This window comes from Vicugna pacos, chromosome 3, assembly GCF_048564905.1.
Source record: "Vicugna pacos chromosome 3, VicPac4, whole genome shotgun sequence".
In the NCBI taxonomy this organism is placed as follows: Eukaryota; Metazoa; Chordata; class Mammalia; order Artiodactyla; family Camelidae; genus Vicugna; species Vicugna pacos.
Window position 1 is genome coordinate 41676195 of NC_132989.1, and position 21531 is coordinate 41697725.

The following is a 21531-nucleotide window of genomic DNA, read 5'->3' on the forward strand; positions in this document are numbered from 1 at the left end:
ACCCACAGGATTTTAACTTGGGGTACTGGGAAGGACCTTGGTATCTTTGACAACTAATAGCTGAGATGGATGGGTGTTGAAAGTGATGAGATGACCCAAAGCATGGCAGCAAAGCTGGTAGAAATGACTAGGCAAGTGAGAGAGTGGTAGTTTAGAATGGTGGTTTTATTTTATTTTATTTTTAAATTGAAGTTTAGTTGATTTACAATGTTGTGTTACTTTCTGGTGTACAGCATAGTGATTCAGTTATACACACATGTATTCTTTTCCATATTCCTTTTATTATAGGTTATTACAAGATACTGAATATGGTTTCCTGTGTTATCCAATGGGACTTTGCTGTTTATCTATTCTGTATAGTTTGTATCTGCTAATCTCAGAACTCCTAATTTATCCCTCCCCAAATGGTGGTTTTCATACTTGCTATTTTCTTACCGATATCCCTCCTCCCCCATTTTGTTTTTAAAAGTGTATGGGTTAAATAGTTGAAATAAATATGGGATTAAAAGTTTATGAATTAGATTACATTAAAATTTTTGAGAAGTAAAATATGCATATATTATAAAGTGCAAACCATACAATACAATGTGGGTGGAAAGTGTTTTCCACACATAACTCCATCCCCTTACTTCTTTCCTACACTGTTGCCATTTTTTGTGCTCTATTTCATACTTATTTTTATTTACGTATTTGCCTATATAAGCAATTTGCCTGCTGTTCTCTTTTTTTTTATGCCAAAGTGGCAACATACAGAATCATTATGGGTTTGTACTTTTTTAACACTATATTTTAGAAATCCTTTCTCAACCGTACATTCATTTTAACTGCTGCAATAGTATTCCAAGGTGTGGATGTACATTATGGATTAGATATTTAGCTTCTATAAATAAAGTCCCAATGAGATCTTTGCACACATGTTTTTGTGCACACATGCTAGTCTTTCAGTGGGAAAATTATTAGAAGTGGAATTGCTTAAAGGTATAAGCATATAAAATTTTTGATAGCATTTGTAGTTTCCCTTCAAATAAGCTGGACCAATATACACCGCTACAAAAAAGTTTGAAAGTGCCTAGTTTCCCACATTCTTACTAAGTTTATTAGCATAATTTTTGAAGTTTGAGAATCAGGTGGAAAATGATAAATCATTGGAGTTTGATTTGAGTAATGGAAGAGCTTTGAAATTTAATATTGTCTATACAGTTTTTATCGTTAGTTCATGTTAATGATGCCTTCTAATCTCTTGTACTCTGTACTTTAACAAGTTAGTTTTGGACGAAACGCGATTCAAGTATGCTGATGTGAGACTACAGCTAGAGGGGTAGTACTGAACCCAAAGACCAGTATTAAAAACAGAAACTGACTTATAATGATTTTGAATGGTTAGTTAGGCCTTTTAAGGGAACATGGTGTCATACATAAGTGACTAAATTACGCAGGCATTTTCCTAATTTCCCTCTTGATTAGGACGCTTCAGAACATGTGGGAAGGAAGGAACCAGCCTCAACTCCAGCATGTGGGCCCACGCAACGGGCACTAATCCTGATCAGAATCGTCCAATCATTACTTGGCAAGGCGTTCATCCTCTGTGCACCTCGTCTGTAAACTGAGGGTATTCCATTAAAGACAATTGCTATGGTGCCTTACTGTTCTTAATTCTACCCTGCTACACCGTTATTTAATTGCCGGCTGGAGAAGAGGCTAGGACTGCTGACAGTGCTGTGGGAAGACGGCGGAACTTTTCACAGCGAGAGACTTCTCCCAAATAGGAAATAACAGTGGGAAACATTTTCAAAATCTAAACGGGATTCTGTGCGGGGGTCCCTTCACTCAGATTTTCAGAACTCCTGTTTTCTCAGGCTATACGTAAGGGATGGAATTATTTGGCCAGCCAGGAGGGCAGTGGCGTGTTCTAACAATACAGCTTCCAACAACCCAGGTTAATTTGTTTTCGATTTGCCTTGGAAAAGGGAAGAAACACCCTTGAGCAGGTGAATTTTAACGTCTCTAGTCTCCGAGCTGGCGAAGCTGCGCTTAACACCCGGCTGGCGCCCGCCGCGTGGATGCGTAGGTGCGGGAGCCGCTCAGGACCAGCTGTCCCGATTTCCCCGCATCCTCTGTCCCGGGAAGGAAACCGCGGAGCAGCAGCGGGGACGAGGGCAGGACGCTCACACTAGAAAGGGCAAGAGGCTACTGTCTCTAATGGAGAGAGACCTCTACTCTGCGGCTTGTCCCCGCACCGCTTGGCAAGAACGTGTCGTGCGTGACAGCGCCGCGCCCTGGTGTGGAAAAGCAGAAGCAGAAAGCAGAATAAGTGGTTGGTGCCCAGTCAAGGAATGTGAAGTTCACCCTACGAATCGGGCCGGAAGAGGAGAGCGAGGCGGGGCAGGGACCGACTAGGGAAAATCCCCGGCTCGGATAGGGGTGGGGTGAGCGAGGTCTCGCCCAGGTCGCCTGCCCAGCGCGCAGCTCTATGATGGATGCGACGGCACGGGGAAGGCGGCCTGGATCCGCCCTCGTCCCGCCGCCCCGTCTAGAGTCAGGAAATGGGACTTGTCTGTGATGCTCGGCTCGCGCTTTACCAAAGCGCACGGAATGCAAAATGAGGGGCAGGTGGTCCGCGCCGGACAGTGGCCTGGGCTGCAGTTCTCCGCAGCAGCGCCAGTCCGCTCCACCCCGGTCCCGCCCCGGCGCGGCCCTCCGCCACCGCCGCCCCTTTATCGCCCTCACTTCCGCCCCCCGGAGGCTTGCTACCCCGACAGGGGCCGACCGCGGCGGCTCGGGTGGGAGTGAGGAGCGGCGGGGGCGGAGCAGAGGCGGGGGCGGAGAGAGCTGGGACCCCGCGGCGCGCCATACCCCGGACCCGCTGCTCAGTTTCAGGGTCGCCCCGCCGCCCGCGGCCCCTCCTCCTTTGTGCGGTGGGCGCTGTTGCCCGGGCGACGGCGCCGCCCCGCCCCGGCCCCGCCCTCCGCGGCGCCCTCGCCCTGGTCTTCGCGCGGCCGCCCGCCCAGCCGCAGTCCGCAGGAGCCGCCGCCGCAGCCGGCCGCGGGGCGGGACTCCCGGGGCCGTCGCAGGGAGCAAAGCTCGGCTCTCCGCGCGCGCCCGTGCTTTGGTCCGCCCTGGCCTGCTTCTCCCCGCGTGAGTCCGCTGGCCGGGTCCGGCCGACCAACTCGCCCTCCGGCTCCGAACCGAGGCTCCGCGGCCGCCGCAGAGACCCGCCCACCAGAGCCTGCCGGGGGCTGCCGGTCTGCCTGTTTGGACCCTGCCGTTGATGACACCTGGCAGAAGGCTGCCATGGAGGGGGATGGTTCAGACTCGCTGGTGAGTTGGGGAGACGGGCGGCTGCCTCACACCTCGGTGGGGGCCCGCCGGGGCCCCCTGGTCTCTCTTTCTCCTCTGCCCTGAGCCTCTACTAAGGAGGAGCGAGGGCGGGCGTGTGGTGGCCCCGCTTCCTCTTCGCCTTCGCCGCCCTGGGCCGGGTTCCGCAACCCAGGACGCCCCTTTTCTGCCCCTCGGAGGAGAGGATCGGACTCCGAGTCACCTGGACCCGGAAGAGGGCGCCACTCGGGTGCGGTGATGGCCCACCTGAGCACCTCGGGGAGTCTGGGCGGGGCTCTTCGGTGGTGTTCAGATTGTAGAACGGAATTCGCTTTAGGGAGTCGGGTGCGGGTGGCGGCCCGGGGCGCGTACGTCGCGCGTGTCCCGCCGCCCTTTGTCTGGGAGGGCAGTGGGGCCGGCGCTCCAGTCCCGCTCCGACCCCCGCGGCCCCGGCCCTCCGTGTTGCCGCGAGCAAAGGCTCCTCCTCGGCTTTGCCTGGACTTGCTCCCGCAGCTGTCGCGGTGTAAGAGTTTTTGTTTGGAGGGGTCGGATATGCAGTTCTCCGAACCTGTTTTCCCGTCGAACCTCATTTATTTTGAAATAGCTTAACTGAAATAGCCACCACGTCACATTTCTCTTAATCAGATTCCTTCCCCTCAATGAATGTAAAATGAATACTTAATTTTTCTTTTGCTTAAGAGTTGCTTTAGAGCCATCGTTATTAGAAAGCTTATGCACTGCTCCATGTACAAGGAAAGTAGAAATGATTTTAGATCTTCCGCTAAGAGGTAAACCTCCCGTAAAATGGGGTGTGGGAACCTTTTTCTGGACGTTCAGGACAATATTTTCCTTTGAATTAGATGTCAAATTGTGTATGACATGAAATAGGATATGAATATTCTGTATTGTTTGCTGTGAATTGTGAGGTATAGCTATCTTTCAACTAAACTATGATTGTGACGTGATGGGGGCTTTCGCTTAATATTCATTGAATGATGCAGCAAGAAATGCTGCATCTCAAGACCCATTAACAGCGATGGAGCCAGTTGGCTGAAGTGCTGTCAGGGATTGTTAAAGCACTGTGTGTTATTTTAGGGGGAATTGACTCGCATACATTTTTATTTAAAACAAGTGAATTGATTCAATTTTAATTTTCTGTGTGTTTCCAGTAGTTGAAGTCATTGTACAAGGTTATTGGTACTTTAAAATTATACCTTCATTACAGTTTCAGGGATGCTGAAGATAGATTCATAGCACCTGAAGTTTGGGGGATCCGTGAGGAGACACCTACACAGGCAAAGGATGGGAAAACTGGTTTGAGGTCATCAAACCTTTTTAGTTGTGATGAGTCTCAGTATTTCTCATTGAAAATAGTGCAAGCCTGTAGTATTGAGAGCACTTATAATGGTTCCTTCTAATCCTCTGCACCCGTTCAGTATTTATAAAGTGCTTTTATGATAGCTATTTTGATAGTGCAACTTGAGAACCTGAAGTATTTACCTGCATTACAGTTGCAGCGTATGGAAAATGGTCACTTTAATGTAGAAAATTGCTGATAATTCAGCTTGTAAATAGATTTCAAGTAAGAATCCATGAATAAGATGGCTAACCCAGTGTTTACTGGCTCTTGTTACTTGCCCATTACACAGATAATGTTCTAAATATGAAGTCATATTTTTAGTGCTATATTCTTAATTTTTATTGAAATAATCTACGTGCAGGATTTCATTGAAATCCGAAATCAGTGAATTAATGATTTGAATAACTTTATAACTGTTGATGAAATATTATGATCTGCTAATATTGTATGCTAATTTTTCTCATATTTCAGGTTTTTTTAAAAACCATCTCATGTCCCATCAGCTCTACGCAATGGATGATGAAGGGTGGTTAGTGGTATAGACTTTCATAACCAAAAAGAAACTTCAGATTAGAAGAAATCTGTTTAACTCTTTTTGAAGTAAACATATGTATTTATACGAGAGGTATACACATGTTATGTATTTGCACACTAAAAACCTTTGATTCTGATTTCTTTTTCTCAATTTAAGGTTACCATTAAGAATATCGAAAGAGAGCTCATTTGCCCAGCATGCAAGGAACTGTTTACCCACCCGTTGATTCTCCCTTGCCAACATAGTATCTGTCATAAATGTGTAAAGGAACTCTTACTGATGCTTGATGATTCGTTCAATGACGTGGGATCAGACAACTCCAATCAGAGCAGTCCTCGACTTCGGTTTCCCTCCCCTAGCGTGGATAAAATTGACAGAATTAGCAGACCAGGTATGTGATAGAACCTGGGGTGGGGGAGCTTAGACATACGTTCAGTAATAACTGTGGAAGGGAAATTATATTTGTCATTTTGAAGGTTAATCTTTCCAGGTGAATAAATTAGAACTGTATTTATAAAAGAACCTCTCTGTCTTTTAAAATGCCATAATCAAATTTTTTTGTTGTTGAAGTAGTCAGATACAATGTGTCACAGTCATGCATATACATACATATATTCATTTTCATATTCTTTTTCAATAATGAACTTTGATTGTATTTTGGTGTGCGCATAAAGTGGATCTTGCGTATCGAACACCAACTTTGTGTTAAACCCATTATTAACTGTGCCTGTATTTTAGGGGGTGCTCTGGCCCCATGATGTCCTTTATATGAGGAGTGAAATAATGGACTCCTAAAGTAGTTACTAGGGAACGATCTATGTATGGTAATAGGTAAATAAATATGTAGAATTAAGGAATGAGACTATGTAATGACTAGTGCTAGAGAACTTTCTAGAGGAAGTTTATTTGGTGTCATTTTATTCCATTTTCTCCTTCGGCCATTTTTAATCCAGTTTTTAAAATAAGGATTTTGAACATGAGCTAAACAATAGTGGAATTCTGTAGTAATGTATGGAAGTAGATCTAATGAGATGGATAGCATGTGTTCTATACCATTATTATATAGCCGGTGTTTAAATTGTTTCCTGTTGGGATGGTGTTTCTTTCTTCTGAACATCTATTGCAGGATTAATATAGATTGAAATTAATTTGAAGTCCAGGAACAGGGCTATTGGGAAATGAAGGGCTGGAATCAGTAGTGAGGGTCAAGGGGAGGCAGAGGTAAGGGTGGAAAAACCCACAGGGTCATGTCATGTTGGGCACTTCCCTCCTGTGGAGGAGAGTGTTTGAGTGGTCGTGAGCACCAGACTTCAGGGCTTCCGCTCTGCTCAATTTGGGCTTTGAGGTTTTCAGCTTAATCCTTTTGTTCATCCTATTTCTCCCTCTTTAGGATAGGAGTAACTTTTTAATTTTGTTAAAATTTCTTTTTAATCAAAAAAGAGTTTCTTTGTCCTTATTTGCGTTTGAGAGAATGCCATCTCTTTTGGTCCATGCTCTGATAGGAAGTCTTCCGGGGCGATGTTGGTGTGTATGTGCTTCATCAGAGAGTGGAAACGAATAGATAGGATCTAAGAGTGGTATTATGCTATTTTAAAAACATGAATTTTTCTTTAAAATGGTGATCGCCAATTACTTGGAAGACATTTTTCACACATAAAAGTTGTATGTATATACAAAAACAGGAGCATTAGGTAGCTATGACAGTGCTGGGAACATGAGGCTGGAGAGGATTACGCTCTTTATGAAGTCATCCCTCTTATGTTTTTCTCCCTGTTGGCAAACTGGCATATTGAGGAGGAGAGGACAGACAGTGATAGCCTGAAATCCTTCTCCCAGATAAAACTTGATATTCTGTTGATGGATCCTCATTGGCTAATTAGGAGCCCTGGCTTGGTTGACCAAGAACAGTCACTTTTTATATATTAATATTCAGCAGAAACCATTAAATAAAATTTTAGTTAATTACTATATTTCCACTTACCATGAGATTGAGCTCACATATGTATTTCAGGAAATCCTGTATTTTATATGGGCTGTAATGTTAAGATTTGGTTAGTTTTCATGCGATCAATATGAAGTATGAATGAAATACAGATGAAACAGTTAACTGTTTCTGTTTTCAGGAATTTACCTAGCACAGTCCTCAGTAGATTTTTAATAAATATTTGAGTGGATGTTGAATGACTAACCACTTCTACAAGACTTGTGCATAGCATGGTGTAATGGCATGTATTCCATAACAATGGCATTTTTTTTTCCAGAACAGGAGATCAGAAATAGATTTACTGAGATGTTCCTCCCTATTCTTAGGAATCCTGTTAAGCTGGATTATGTTCTGATGGGAGGTTAGAAAGCTTTTCTGTGGAGATAAATTACAGGAATTAATATTTAGCTTGGAGAAGGGATGACTGCAGAAGGTGACGGCTGTTTTGTGGAAGAGTAGTAGTACTCTGGGTATCTTTACAGCAAAGATTCCCAATCAATGAGCAGATAAAATAGGAACAGGGATGAGATCTGAGCCTGAGAGAAAACAAACCCCTAAGGCCATCTGAAAAGGAATTGGGCAGATCCCTGTCACTAAAAGTGTCTAAATTATCTAAATTAGATTTAGATACTACAGGGGCCAAACAGGTACATAAATGAAGCAGCCCCCAGGCATAATAAAAACAGGATCTGCTTTCATTTTACTTTTTTGTTGTAGAGACAATAAATATTTCAATGTCCCATTAACTCAACTACTGTAGGAAAAGCAACTGTCCACTTATCAGCAGCCAGCTGACTCCTGGCCTCTGCTTTTGGAGACCCCGGGGTGTGGCTGGGACGTGTGGAGACACGATGGATGCCTTGTCTAACCCGGCCGTAGCCACTAGGCTGGCGCTAGTGAATTATCCTATGAGGTTGAAGGGCCAGGTTGTTCATTTGCTGCCTTCCCCCCACCCCAAAAAAACCTGATAGTGGTTTTGATGTGAAATGTTTTTTTAAATGTTGGTAATTAAATTATTTAAAAATACCATGCTACCTCGACATAAGGCAGGGCAGCCAAAACAGATGTTTGACTCTGACCCATCCAGCTCTCAGGCCATCAGCATTCAGAGTCTTTGTTTAAGCTATGGGTGGGACACCTCTGTTAGAAACAGTGCAGAGGGAATTTCTGCCTTGGGTGGTAGGTTCTGTCAGCTGCAGTATCTTCTCCAGCCCTGAAGTTGTGTCCCTTAGTGAGTACCATTTGCATTCATTCACGAAATATTTCAGTTTCCTGCTGGTTATCAGACTTGGCAAAATGCTAGAGCATAATGAATGAGATAGATCCATGCCTCATTTAAAGAAGCATATAGCTTAGCATTGTACAAAGCTGCATAAGAGATGCAGTAATAAGAACACAGTCCTTCATCAAGGAGAACAGACAGAGCTAGTTAACAAATGCAGATCATGCCCTCAGAGGGTGAGAATGCTCCCTGGAGGTTTTTGTGAAATAAATGCAAATTTTATGATTGCCCTCCTTCTCATGATCACCCATTTTAGACTGATAAAAGTCATGTGTTACAAATATAATGTTACTAATTCTTTATGGGGCATTTGCTTGTAATTTTTCTTTGGATAGATTCAAAGATAAATTCATGAGTAGGTAATGTTCCCTTTTTTTGTCTTTTGGCAGGTTTCTTTTTTTTATTTTTCATCAATTAGACATACTCGAGGAGGAAACTAGAAACCCTTTTCTCAATAATTGATGTGGGAGGAACAGAATTCTAAAAGTTAGTTTGCCATTGGTTTAATGAAGGGTTTAATTAGACCTGGACTGTCCAGTACACTAGCCACATATGGCTGTTGAGTGCTTGAAATACATTAGTCTGAATTGAGATACACACTTGGAAAGCTTAGGGTGAAAAAAGAATGTAAAATATCTCTTCAATAATTTTTATATTGATTACCTTTTGAAATGATAGTATTTTGTATATATTGGGTTAAATCTGTATTATTAAAATTAATTTCACTTGTTTTTACTTTTTAATGTGGCTACTGGAAAATACGACATTTGCCTTACACTTTGAGCTCACATATTCCTTGCAAATAGCATCTCATACGTCATTTGACAGATTTTAAAATAAAAGGATGCTTTGAAAGGAGAGTGAGATTTGTGTGTGTAACAGTAGCATACTAAGTTCTGTGAAAATAAAAGAGCTATGTAATTGTTCATTTTGGGTCATCTATATGCAACTTGTCCTCCCATTTTGTATTGCCTGTTGTCAGAAAGATATAATCAGTTTTAGTAATGTTTATTTACGGTGCTGATTTAGGTCAGTAAAAAAAAAAAAAGAAATAATGCTTGATTTTTACTTTGTATTTTCAACAGTTACCAGAAATATGATTGTTTAAAAATACAAACCTATAGAATAAAACGTAGGTCTCTAAGTGCTGCACCAGCAGTGACTAATTCTGAACTGTGATAAGCTAAGCTAATGCTTTACATTGATGGCTTTATAGAAAAGCCATGTGTACCAGGAAAAACACATTTTTTACTGTTAATTCAATAATTGTGTTATGTGCAGGACATAGTCACTGCTTTATCTTTTGTTAACAAGTTGTGAATCTTCTCTTTGAAATTAAATTCTAAATCCAGCTTTCTGTTCATTGTTCACAGCATCACAACGGAGATCTTTGGGGTGGAGAGGTAGAAAATGCTTTATTGCTTGTGTGGCCGCAGGCAGAATAGCATTAGATTTAAATTAAATAACTTTATATAGATAAGGTTTTTTTAAATAAACATCAGTGGTCAAGTGTTCAAAATTACGTAGAAAGTGAACCAACTGGGCTGAAATGACTTAAAGGTCAACAGGACTAAATTTCCAAGCAAGTTCTGGTGTTTTTAAAGGGAGCACTGATTATTTAGTGCTTGTGTTATGTCATGTATATATCCATGACAAGGTAGTTTTTAAACAAAATGACATTTCCCTGTTGTTTTTTTTTAAAATACAACCTTAAAATCCTTTATATTTACTTAGTGGAGCAAAGCTTATTTTAACATCCATATTGCTATCTTGGGGAGGTTGAATAAGCCAGTACTTTTTTGTTCTGTGTTTAAAACTTTGCTTAAAGGTATTGGTAATTTTTGTAATTAGTAACATGCTCTTTGCTTGTTTGATGCATATGGTATCTTTTTTGTTACTATTTTAAAGTATTTGGGATCACAGATTTAACATTGAGCTCTTACTTGGGGGTACATTGCTTTTGTGTAAAAGATGGACCAATCTATCTTATTAAAATATATATATATATATTTTTACTCCAGTTGACCTTTAAAGTAAACTTGGCCAGTTTTGGGGGGAATGCTGGTGATACCTTAAATTTTACTGGAGAAAATAAACACCTGAAACGTTATCCCTTTTCTGTTTTCCTCACTGCCTCCTACATGCCTTGATTTTAAAATCTCATAGCCGCTTCCAGAAGCCGCATGTAATCCTCCTACAGGGTTTATTTAGTGAGTCCCTGAGTATTTTAAGTGTTGAAATTTACTAATTAGGAGGAAAGGTAGAAACAGTTTGCTTAAAAACAATTAGTTGCTCATCACCCACTTTTGATTCAGTGGGATTTAGAGGGTAGTTGAGAATAAGTTTTTACAGGTTGAAAATGCTGATAGGCAAACGGTAGATGTAACTGACAGGCATCAGATAGTCAGAATGGGCCAAGAGAAATGTTAGGTGGAAGCGTAAGGCATCAAGAAGCCCAACGTGAATGACCAAAGTGGGGAGAAACAGTCCACTAACTGGCCAGGTGGTAACAGTGGTAAAGTTGTTTGCAGCCAGAATATGGGAGAGGATGTGGCTGGCGCAGGTTTAGAACCTGTTGTGAACTGACTCCCTTAGTTTTGAGATACTTTATTATTCTCTTTGACAATTTAAATAGTAAAACATGACAGAAAGCTGACTTTTTGGGGGGATTTGCTATAAGCCAATCTGGAATTTTTTGGAGTCTTCATTTTACAGTTGTGTCATGACTCATGCTTAACTAGTTTGATCTATCTTTGAAGTAAAGGTGTAGGGGGAAAAGAACTGATTCTGCAACATGGGAGTGTTCAAATAATTAGCAAATATTGTTGACCCCACAAATGTAGTTTGACGAAGAAAATTGCATCGTTTGGCCTACATTGCTTCCCTGCCTTTCCAAGCCATCGTTCCTTTTTTTTTTATTTTTTCATTATATCATGCTTTTGGGCAATACTATTTAGTAGACCTTTCTATAATCACAGAAATGTTTGACTCTACACCTTACAAGATGGTAGCCACTAGCCATATGTAGCTCTTGAGAATTTGAAATGTGGCTAGTACAGCTAAGGAACTGAATTTTAAGTTAAATTTTAATTAAATTTAAATAGCCATATTTGGCTAATGGTTACTCATTAGCACAGTTATAGAGAAAAGTTGACTTTATTACATTTTATTCTTAGTTCTACTGTCTTGATTTAGATTTACTTCCCAGAATATCCTTAGATCTGTCCTGTTTTCATTATTGCCCTGAACATATTCTATTCTTCGTTTTTATGAAAAGAATGGTAGAAATTAAGGCAGTTGAAATAAAATACGAGTTCTTTAGTAGTCATAAAAAATTTGAAAGCTTTTAAGATTTGTTTAGAAAAATAGCCAAAATGTATTAATTTAATATTTGATCTGATTTAAGAAGTTCAATATGATGCTTTACACTTTGGTTTTTATTATAAAAATAAGTTAAAAGAGGTTTACAGAAAAGGGAGAAAACTTTTTTTTTTGAAATTTCTTAACATGAAGGCCAAAATCTGGGTGTCACCAGTGTATATGGTAAAGCATGATTTTATTGTCATAATTTACTTTTGATTTTCCTCATTACTTAATTGATCACAACCTTTAATTCATAAAACCAATAATCCATTTTTAAAAACATTGTTGAAATTAGGTATCCATTTTAATTTCTTATCACATAGTTCATGTGTGGAAGCATGCTATTAAATATGAATTTCCATTTGTTTAAACTTGACCACTGCACTAAATCACTTCCAGAATTATTTGGCTTGTTTTTCACTAAGTGAAATTTTCATTGGCATGTGTTGTAAAAGTAGCTCTGCTGCTTATTTTATTGTGTGCCTGCTGTGGTGTGAAATATCTCGGACTGTATTGCATGTTCTTAGAATTATTACAAGAATATATTTTATGCTGAATTTTCAAATTTTTATGGGGCAGCTTTTTTGGTATGCTTTTTTGGGTATGTTTAAAAATGTAAAAATATATGTTTAAAAATAACTTTAAATATTTTAAAAATATTTAAAATTTAAAATAATGCAGCTGCATGTTTGTTGCATAAGTGACTTTTGGGGCCCAATGCCACCTAGCATGCTGTAAAGTCGCTTCAAATGGATAATACGAGCTGACAGCTAAATTTTACCTGTAGTGACATTATGCCAGACATCTTCTAAGACAGTCATTAGTGATGGTTGTAATGTTGCCAAGACAACATTAATATAGCTGGTTAAAGACCTTTTTAAAATGTAATATACTCAGTTGAACCATTCTTTTTTGGTACTAGATACATAGTAGTATGATAGAAGGCTGTAGGTTAAGAAGTTTGTGTTTATATTTAGGGAGTTGTTTTGTAGGCGACCAAAGCTCCATGCTCAGAATAGATTTGTACAAGAGAGGAGGAAATATGATATGCATGCACCTGTGTTAAACAGACAACCCCAGATTCTTGTGAGCCTGTGGGTTCACAAGACTGTCATGCCTTGGTTTCTTGATTGGTTAAAATCAGCATAATACTGAAGAAGTCATTTGATGTATTATGTATAATTATTGTAAAATTATGTGTAATACTTTTTGGGTACCTTTTGACTTACTGAATTAAGTAATCTTAATGATTCTTTTTTTCAGGTTATAAGAAGATATTAAATGGTTGGTCCCTCTTAAAGTCATTAGATTCTAGGTCTATGAATGAGCTTTTCATCTTTTGTAGATTGCCCTCAATCAATGATTTTGTCTGCTGAATTTTCTCAGATAAAACAATACTACAGTGGGATACCTTCTATCACAGTGGTTCTTAACAATTTTGTGGTCACATACTCTTCTGAGAATCTGATAAAAGCTACGGATTGTTTAACCAGAAAATATGCATAGGTACATAGATGCAACATTTTGCATACAGTTTCAGATAGTTTACCAAACTGAATCTTCCTGGAGTCAATCCATGGGCCCTGGCTGCATTAAAAACTCCTGCTCTTTTATGTATAAGCTCACTTCCTATCAGTCAGGCAAAGCTGTGTTCATTTAAATACAAGCCAGATTCCTTTGGATATGTATGATATATAAAAATAACTATGAATGTTAATCATATAATTTTAAAAGATCCTGATCCTGTGTAGTATTGTAATATGTGTTTTATCCACATATCTCTTTGACTTAATATGGTTTTTATATGGGATTTGTTATAGAATAATTCCTTCCTTCTTTGCTTTGGTAACTGTCTAGTAATTTGGGCTTATCTTTTGTATGCCAAGGAAAAACTTTAAAAAAAAAAAGCATTTTCAGAACACTGATTCAAATGAAAGTACTCTGAGTGTTATGTTTTTGAAATCTATTGTAGATATGTATCTTTCCAAAACATGACTCCTTTTTTTCCCCATTCTGTTCATTTTCCTACTGGTGTAACTAAACAAGGACTTACTAATCACACAGGCTGGAAGCGCAATTCACTGACCCCGAGGACAACCACTTTTCCTTGCCCTGGCTGTGAGCATGATGTAGATCTTGGAGAACGGGGAATCAACGGTCTGTTTCGAAATTTCACTTTGGAAACTATTGTTGAAAGATATCGGCAGGCAGCCAGGGCAGCTACAGCCATTATGTGTGACCTTTGTAAACCACCACCTCAAGAATCCACAAAAAGTTGCATGGACTGTAGTGCAAGCTACTGCAACGAATGCTTCAAAATTTATCATCCCTGGGGCACTGTGAAAGCTCAGCATGAGTATGTGGGCCCAACCACTAATTTTAGACCCAAGGTAAGTGAAGTTTTTATTAAGTTAAAATATTAAGCAATAGAGTAAGACAAATTCTAACACATCTAGAACCTGACTGTAAGAGAGGACATAACTTCAAAAGCTGGCACCAAAAATTAAGGCCTAGTAATTGAAGTTACTTACTATGCTGCTCAACACCCCCAGAGCTTAGAAGGCAATATTGTGGTTCACTCTATTAAAGTCCAGTGGGATTCAGTAGAGCTCGTGAGTGGCCATAGCGAGAGCTCTGACTAATAGAGGAAAGGTTACGTTATCTTAGACACACTCTCTAAGGTTGAAATGGTTGCAGTTAAAAAGCTTTTGTGCTTTAATATAACTGTCTGAAAGTTGTGGTTGGGAAACATTCTGACATTTTTAGTTACCTAAAATTGTATTATGAATAAGAGTAATTATAGCCTCACAGTTTAAAGTTTATGATATAGTGGTTATATAGTATCTGAAGTGGAATTTGTATTTCTTAAATATTCTAGGTAATTTCTGGAATAATGTTCAAAAGAACTTTATGAATAAATGAAGTTTTAGATGAAACAAAATTGTCTGAGTTGATAATTGTTGAAGCTAGGTGAAGGATACATAGTGATTTGTTACATTCTGCCAAATCAATAATAAACAAATGGATAGATAAATATATATGTATGTATGTGTATATGTTCTTTAAAAAAAAGAGAGAACTTTATGTATTTGCCCTGCTATGTGACTGAATAGTGGAATGATTATTGGATATCTTCACTTACGTTGCTTTCTTGAAACTATGAGCTGAGTATTTTTCACATCATATTAAATGATAGATAAAAACAAAAACAATCAATGCTTACACTTTTTGGAATGACTTTTTCTGCAAATTATGTCAGTGTGGCAATAGATTTATGAAATACTTTCTAATTCTCAGTTATGTTCCTTATCTCAAGGTCACAGATTTTTAAAAATTTATAACTTCAACCTGGTGTTCTAATGTGTCTTTTAAAATATTAATTTAATTGAATAGTACTATTTCATCATTAAAGAACCTGTGATTATTAAATGAATATTGGGCTAGAACTTTCATGAGTTAAGAATTTCATGAAATTGAAAATTTTTAAGTATAAATTACAGTCTTGTTCTCTTTGCAAATGTAAGATTGATGAGAGAACCAAGTATGAACATATTGAGGAGAAAAGTTTTTTTCCTTCATTAGTGTTATTCACTATAGTAAAATTCTAAAAAGTTGTCTTTTATCCTGTAGAATATTTGCCTTTTAATTTTGAGTTCTTGCATTCCTTGCAAAAATCTGGACTTTACATTTTATTTTAAATATAATGGCTTGGAGAATGTAAGAACCTCACATGATGAAAAATTTGAAATCTTTTCTAGTTTTTCTCCTGGAGCTACACATTGGTATAAGGGCTTTTATACTGGAATTTTAAAAAAATTTTTCCAAGTTATCAGATGAGTTATAGTTGCTTAAAATCTAGTCTTTTGGAATATGAGCAGCATTTTGATTTCATGAACACATTAAAGGAGTCCTCCCTTTCTTCCAAATGAGAACAGTTTTATTGTGTAAAATTTCAATGGACCTTTGATGATAGTTTACAGAGTAAATAAAAAGGTAGAAACTTAAATTTGGTCAATGTGTACACAGTTAATATGTAAAAGGAAACATCTGGAAGCTTATATCGTAACTTGTTCCAAGACTGTCTTAGTAATAGATTTCTTTTGAGGATAATGAGGCCATGGGTTCTCAGAAGTTATTTGTTATGATACTTAATAAAAATATTGATCATGGTCATTAAGAATTACCTAGTCATTGTGGTCAGAAGGCCTTTCTAGCTTGTTTAAGCATTTCGCTTAAGTTTGATAGGAATGAAATTTTCACCTTCTTATCAGCCAGTTTAGGGGAAATATCTTCTACACCATTTGAACCCTCAAATTGAAAAACAGTAATTCTAATCTACAGAATTTTCATACGATGTACCAAACACTTTTATTTCTTTTTACACTTTATTTAAGTGGCTTTTAGTGATTCTATATAAAGCAAATCTTTGTTTGGAAATTTATCCAGTTAATTGAAATCTTTTGAGTGCCATATAAGCTATGAACAGCCTTAATCACACTTTTATTCTTTATTCAATAGATTTTAATGTGCCCAGAACATGAAACAGAGAGAATAAACATGTACTGTGAATTATGTAAGCGACCAGTTTGTCATCTCTGTAAGTTGGGTGGTAATCATTCCAATCACCGTGTAACCACTATGAGCAGTGCCTACAAAACCTTAAAGGTAGAAAAGTTATTTTTAGAACTAAATTTTGTATTATTCTGTATAATTTTATTTAAGATCTTTAAGTTTTTCTGTATTAAATCACACCATGTTGTGTGATCTGTTGTACTGAAATGAATTAACAATCTAAAGTGCTACTTAATGACCTACTAATATTGGGTTGTTGGTATTTCTGGCTGGGCAGCTCTTTGTCCTACAGATGTATTAGTTCTGAAGTCTGAGGGGAGAGAGGGATGAGGGACACTTCATTATGGTCCCCACGTGAGCACGATGCCTGTGACATTTGGTGTGTGTATGGGGGTGTGTTTTAAGACACTTGATTCTTGTTGCTTGCTGATAGAATTAGTATGAACTTTTTTGTTTATTCTGGTGGGTAAAACTGAGTTACTTCCTGTCTCTTAGCTTTCTGCACTACCCTTTTAAACCTTTCATATTTGATTGGTAGTCTACAGCCAGTGGTATGATGCTATTTTTTTGTTTCATTCTTTTTTCCTTTCTAAAAGGGAATTAATTCATTTTTAAATCTACCGCCCATTTAAATTTTTGTTTCCATTCTATCTTTAACAATATGTGTATGCATTTTTGGCATATATCTAGTTTGCAATTATATGTACACATTCATATTTTGAATGTGTATGTCTGTCATTCTCAGTTTTCCCTCTACACTGAACACGTGGGTTACAGGCATCATTGTTTTATTGTCCATCCTCATTTACTCATTGTCATCTGTGTCATTCCTAGGTCAGTTGTGACTGATTTTTCTTCTCATTGTGATTTGTAGTTTCCTTCCTCTTTGCATGCCTGGCAAATTTTGGTTGACTGCCAGGTATTGTAAATTTTACCTTGTTGGACACTGGATATTTTTGTATTCTGAGTTTTCTTCCAGTGTCTGATTAAGTTACTTGGGAACAATTTGTTCCTTTTGCATCTTCCTTTTAAGCTTTCTAGGCTGGACAGAATAGCATTTAGTTCTAGAACTAAACTTATCTGACTCTTGAAGTAAAAAACTGTTTGCTCTTCCCAATGACCTATGAATTTTGAGGGTTTTTTCAGTCTGGCTGCTGGGGAACAGGCATTTCCCAGCCTGTGTGAGCTCCTAGAATTGTTCCCTCTCATGCTCTTGGGTGATACTTTCCCTGGCCTGTAGCAGTTTCCCCACACTTGTGAATTGATCAGAACTCTGCTGAATAAGCTGTCTGTCCTTAGGTGTTAAGACCTCTGGTCTTCCTGGACTCCCGGCTTCATCTCCTCAAGTCGTGGGAGCTCCTGGACCCCATTTGAGTTCTCTGTGCCTGGCCTGGGCCACTTTCTCCATCAATAAGCTGAAGAAGTCATAGGCTGGTCTGGTTCCGTGTCTCTCAGGGAGGAGATGTTCTTTGTGTCTGGATGCCCAGTGTCTTGAGAGATGTTTCATTTATTCTGTTAGGTTTGTAAAATTGTTTCAAGTGAGAGAGTAAATTTAGTCTTTGTTTCTCTCATGTGCCCCCAACAGGCAATACCACTATTTGTAAATTTTAACTTTGATACTTTTTTGTTTCTCATTGGTTTGATCTTAACACATGTTGTCCAAAATTTGTCTTCTGTTACCTGGAGTAAATCTTTGACCATAGTATACACTTAAGTTATCCTTAACATTTCTGTTATTAACTTCTCTCATTTAAGTTTCAGACTTAAAAGAAATAGACTCTATAATGGATTTTTTAATCTATTCACTTTTTAGTAAAGATACAATTATGTAGGTTTGTTAAAAGTAGCAAACAGATCTTTTTAGATCTCCTTTTCACTTGGTTTCAGATTTTAAGCTGGAGGACTTCATGATCTCGGTGACATAGGTTTATATTATTTTCATTGTTACTCACTTGAGCCTTGCTAGGAGAGTGCTCAAACTTTGGTGGGTAATTAGAATCACCTGGAACACTTGGTAGACCTACAGAGGCCAGGGCTCTCCTCCTTCAAGGAGCTTGGGTCTCTGTGTTTTTTATGAGCTCTCAGAAGACCGATGCACACCTGCATTTGAGAACCACTGCTCTAGAGGAAGCTTTGAGCAATTTTGGGGTCCTTTAGCCTCTGATCACTTACTAGAGGACTGGGCCCTGATCTAACTAAAGGATTTAAACCTGCTCTCCCATTAGATGAACTTCCTGGATAAAGTGCCTAATATCGGTGTCTGGTGCATATACTTCCTGGAGGCCTATGAACAGATGGACTCACTGATTTTGGTTAAAACAGGTCTGGTCATAACATGGACTGCCTGGGTTTAAGGGGACTCCTGAGACTGAGCCGTCTCAGATACAGGCTGTGGTCGACCAGAGACTTTGTCTGAGCATCACAGCTCACTGGAGCCACTTGGACCTTGGCCCGTGTTTCTGAATCCTGTCATCCATGCTTCTCTAGCCCACCTCGCACTTCTCACTTAAGCTGCTTTAGAACTAAGGCCTACTTCAACTTAAATGGCTGAATTCCTCTCCTTGGTGCTGTAGTTGAAGGAGTGCCAGCACTCACACCCTGTACGTCTGGTCCCAACATGGGCCCAGCAGGGATGGTCCTGGAGGGGCTGTCATCTCCCTTGCAGCGTGGTGCTGAGAAAGTACCTCTCAGCCTGTGGCATCGTGCTTAGTGCATGATGAGGAGGTGTCTAGTTCAGCTGTGAGTGTGTTTGTATTTTAGACACTGAGCTTTGGTTTCCTCATCTGTAAAGTGCTGGATTAAGATGCAAGATTTTAATGTCTCTTCCTGCCATTAATGTCCTACAGTTTCCTTCTTGGTCCCCATCCTCCCTTGAGTCATCAGAGATCTCGTTCCTCTGCCTAAGAGGTCTTTCCTCTGTCCCTCCGGTGAGCCATCAACAAAACTCATTGTGTCTGTTTGCTGGGTGTCCCTGAGTTAAAGATGGGTCCTGCCAGAGAGCTGTCCCTTTGATTTCTACATACCTTCTCTTACCGTGTAACACGGTCTAAGTGAAAAAAGAGGAAGATGGTATAGGAAGGAGACTCACTTCTTTAATTCCTAAGAGATGGGTTTCTGCTCCTCTTCTTTCCTTCCTAACCCTATTCAACCCTTGGTCACCAGTTGTGACCAAGAAGTGCTCCGATCCTCCTTTCAGGGCTACAGCTTGGGATGTGCTTTCTGGATGTTCTTATTCTTACTTAGACTCAGGATGCATTGTCTATTCCAGCTTTGTCCCCCGGGGTGCTTCAGGGTATCATTGTTTATTTTTAAACATATTTCAGGTATGTTATGTTTTCTGGGGCTGCACTAGTGATCTCACAGAAACCCATGGCATTGTATCTGTGGTAAACTATACCAATTTCAAAATGACTACTTTATAAACAAGCTCTGGAAGTTACCTATTTGTGTATTTTCAATGTTGTGTACCGTGTAATTGTGTAATGAACATCTAGGGTGAGATGGACTATGAAGATTATTTTGGAAGAGTCTTTGTGGTTTTTCCTGTTGTGTGTGAGGGGGTGTGTGAGAGTGAATTATAAAATCTGGTGAAACACAGCACTGTATGAATTGATGCCCTTCCATTTACTTAGAAGCCTTGGGAGGAAGCGCTCTGGGATTTTGGACTAAAGTGCATGTCACTACCTTGTTCTTGTTCTAACCTACTTCTAATCTTGCATATATTGCCGTAGTTGGTTTTGCTGTGTGTTCGTCAGAAGCTAAAGAAAAGGATACTGTATTTAAAAAAAAAATTGGCAAGGCCTTTGTTACACTTCTATTTCTGCTTATTTGTGTCTCTAATATGTTCCAACAGGAAAAGCTTTCAAAGGATATTGATTACCTTATTGGCAAGGAGAGCCAGGTGAAGAGTCAAATTTCTGAACTAAACCTGTTAATGAAAGAAACAGAGGTAAGGGATAAGCTGGTTTGCATATTTTTCATTTAGTCATGTAGACATTCATTCATTCATAAAATCCTGAGGGCATTATATGAGTTGGGAGTACAAAGTTGTATTAGATTTCACTGCTGCTTTTCTGGAAAAACAAATGTAAAAAACAGGATGCTGTGTGATCAGTGCTGATAGAGGTAGTGATTAAATGATACTGGAGCACAGAGAACGACTGACTCTTTATACGGCAGTTCATGACGTCTTAACAGCAGCAATACAAGAAAAATAGTAGCTTTTTCAATTATCTGTAAATATGGCAGTTGCACTTAAAAATGTACTATATGTTGATAGGACCAGGTTTATTTAAATTTCGGGACACTCCTAAGTATGTACCTGACATATGTTCACCAGAAGACATGTATTAAAATGTTCATAGCTGCATTATTTGTATTAGCTGTAAAATGGAAAGTCCTGGTGTCCATCAACAGTGGAATATAAATAGCAATGAAGAATGAATACAGCTATGTGCAACAGTGTAGATAAATCTTGCACTATATTGAACGGAAGATACCAGATACAAAGGAGCATATGCTGTGTGATTCCAAAAAGGTCAAAGTAGACTATGTCGTTCAGAATGGGAGTTGTTGGAGAGTGGGAAGAATTGATTAGTGCCTGGAGAGGTTGTAAGGGTGGCTTCTGGGGCACTGGTCATGATTTTTAATCTGGATGCTGGTTACATGGGTGTGTTTGCAAAGACTCATTGACATTCCACTGCATGTACATTTTTCCCTTTGCATGTTATTAAGTAAAAAATTCAAAAAATTGATAGCATTTAAAAAACGATAGTAAGAATAGGACAGAGTTATTTTAAAATTCCAAATATTCTTCACTGATTTTGATCCCTATTTCTTTTCTCCATTTGAAATAAATTGAAGAGCTGTTACTTTTGATCACTTTAAAAGTTGTCATTAAATATAAAAATATCTTGGCTAGTATGAGACAATTCTTGAGATTTTTTTTTTTCAAAAATAGGTTAAAATTATTAAAAAGTTATGTGAATGGCACTGTATTACTGGTATTGCTTTTGTTTTTAGTATTTTTCTGCTATTCAGTGATCACATTCACCACCCTAAGTAAGTTATTTTTATGTGTAGTTTAATAGTAGGATTTTATTTTTTATATTTGTGTCTAA

At 38.9% G+C, this 21531-nt stretch overlaps 2 protein-coding genes across 6 annotated transcripts in view; both read left to right on the forward strand.

Annotated features, from left to right (window-relative positions):
* PGGT1B (protein geranylgeranyltransferase type I subunit beta) overlaps positions 1-1638 on the forward strand; it is a 78622-nt gene extending 76984 nt beyond the window's left edge. For all 4 annotated transcript variants that reach the window (XM_072958075.1, XM_072958077.1, XM_072958080.1 and 1 more), the window contains exon 14: positions 1465-1638. The gene's annotated coding sequence lies outside the window, so the exon portion shown is untranslated. The remainder of the gene's footprint in view (positions 1-1464) is intronic.
* A 1378-nt stretch (positions 1639-3016) lies between these two features.
* Positions 3017-21531, forward strand: part of TRIM36 (tripartite motif containing 36) — a 28603-nt gene continuing 10088 nt past the window's right edge. The window contains exons 1-5 of one of the 2 annotated variants that reach the window (XM_072958073.1): positions 3017-3318; positions 5367-5601; positions 13886-14229; positions 16358-16504; positions 20265-20360. In XM_072958073.1, the coding sequence (XP_072814174.1) occupies positions 3292-3318; positions 5367-5601; positions 13886-14229; positions 16358-16504; positions 20265-20360 (849 nt within the window). In that variant the 5' untranslated portion in view covers positions 3017-3291. The remainder of the gene's footprint in view (positions 3319-5366; positions 5602-13885; positions 14230-16357; positions 16505-20264; positions 20361-21531) is intronic. The other variant, XM_006203961.4, reaches the window with a different exon arrangement.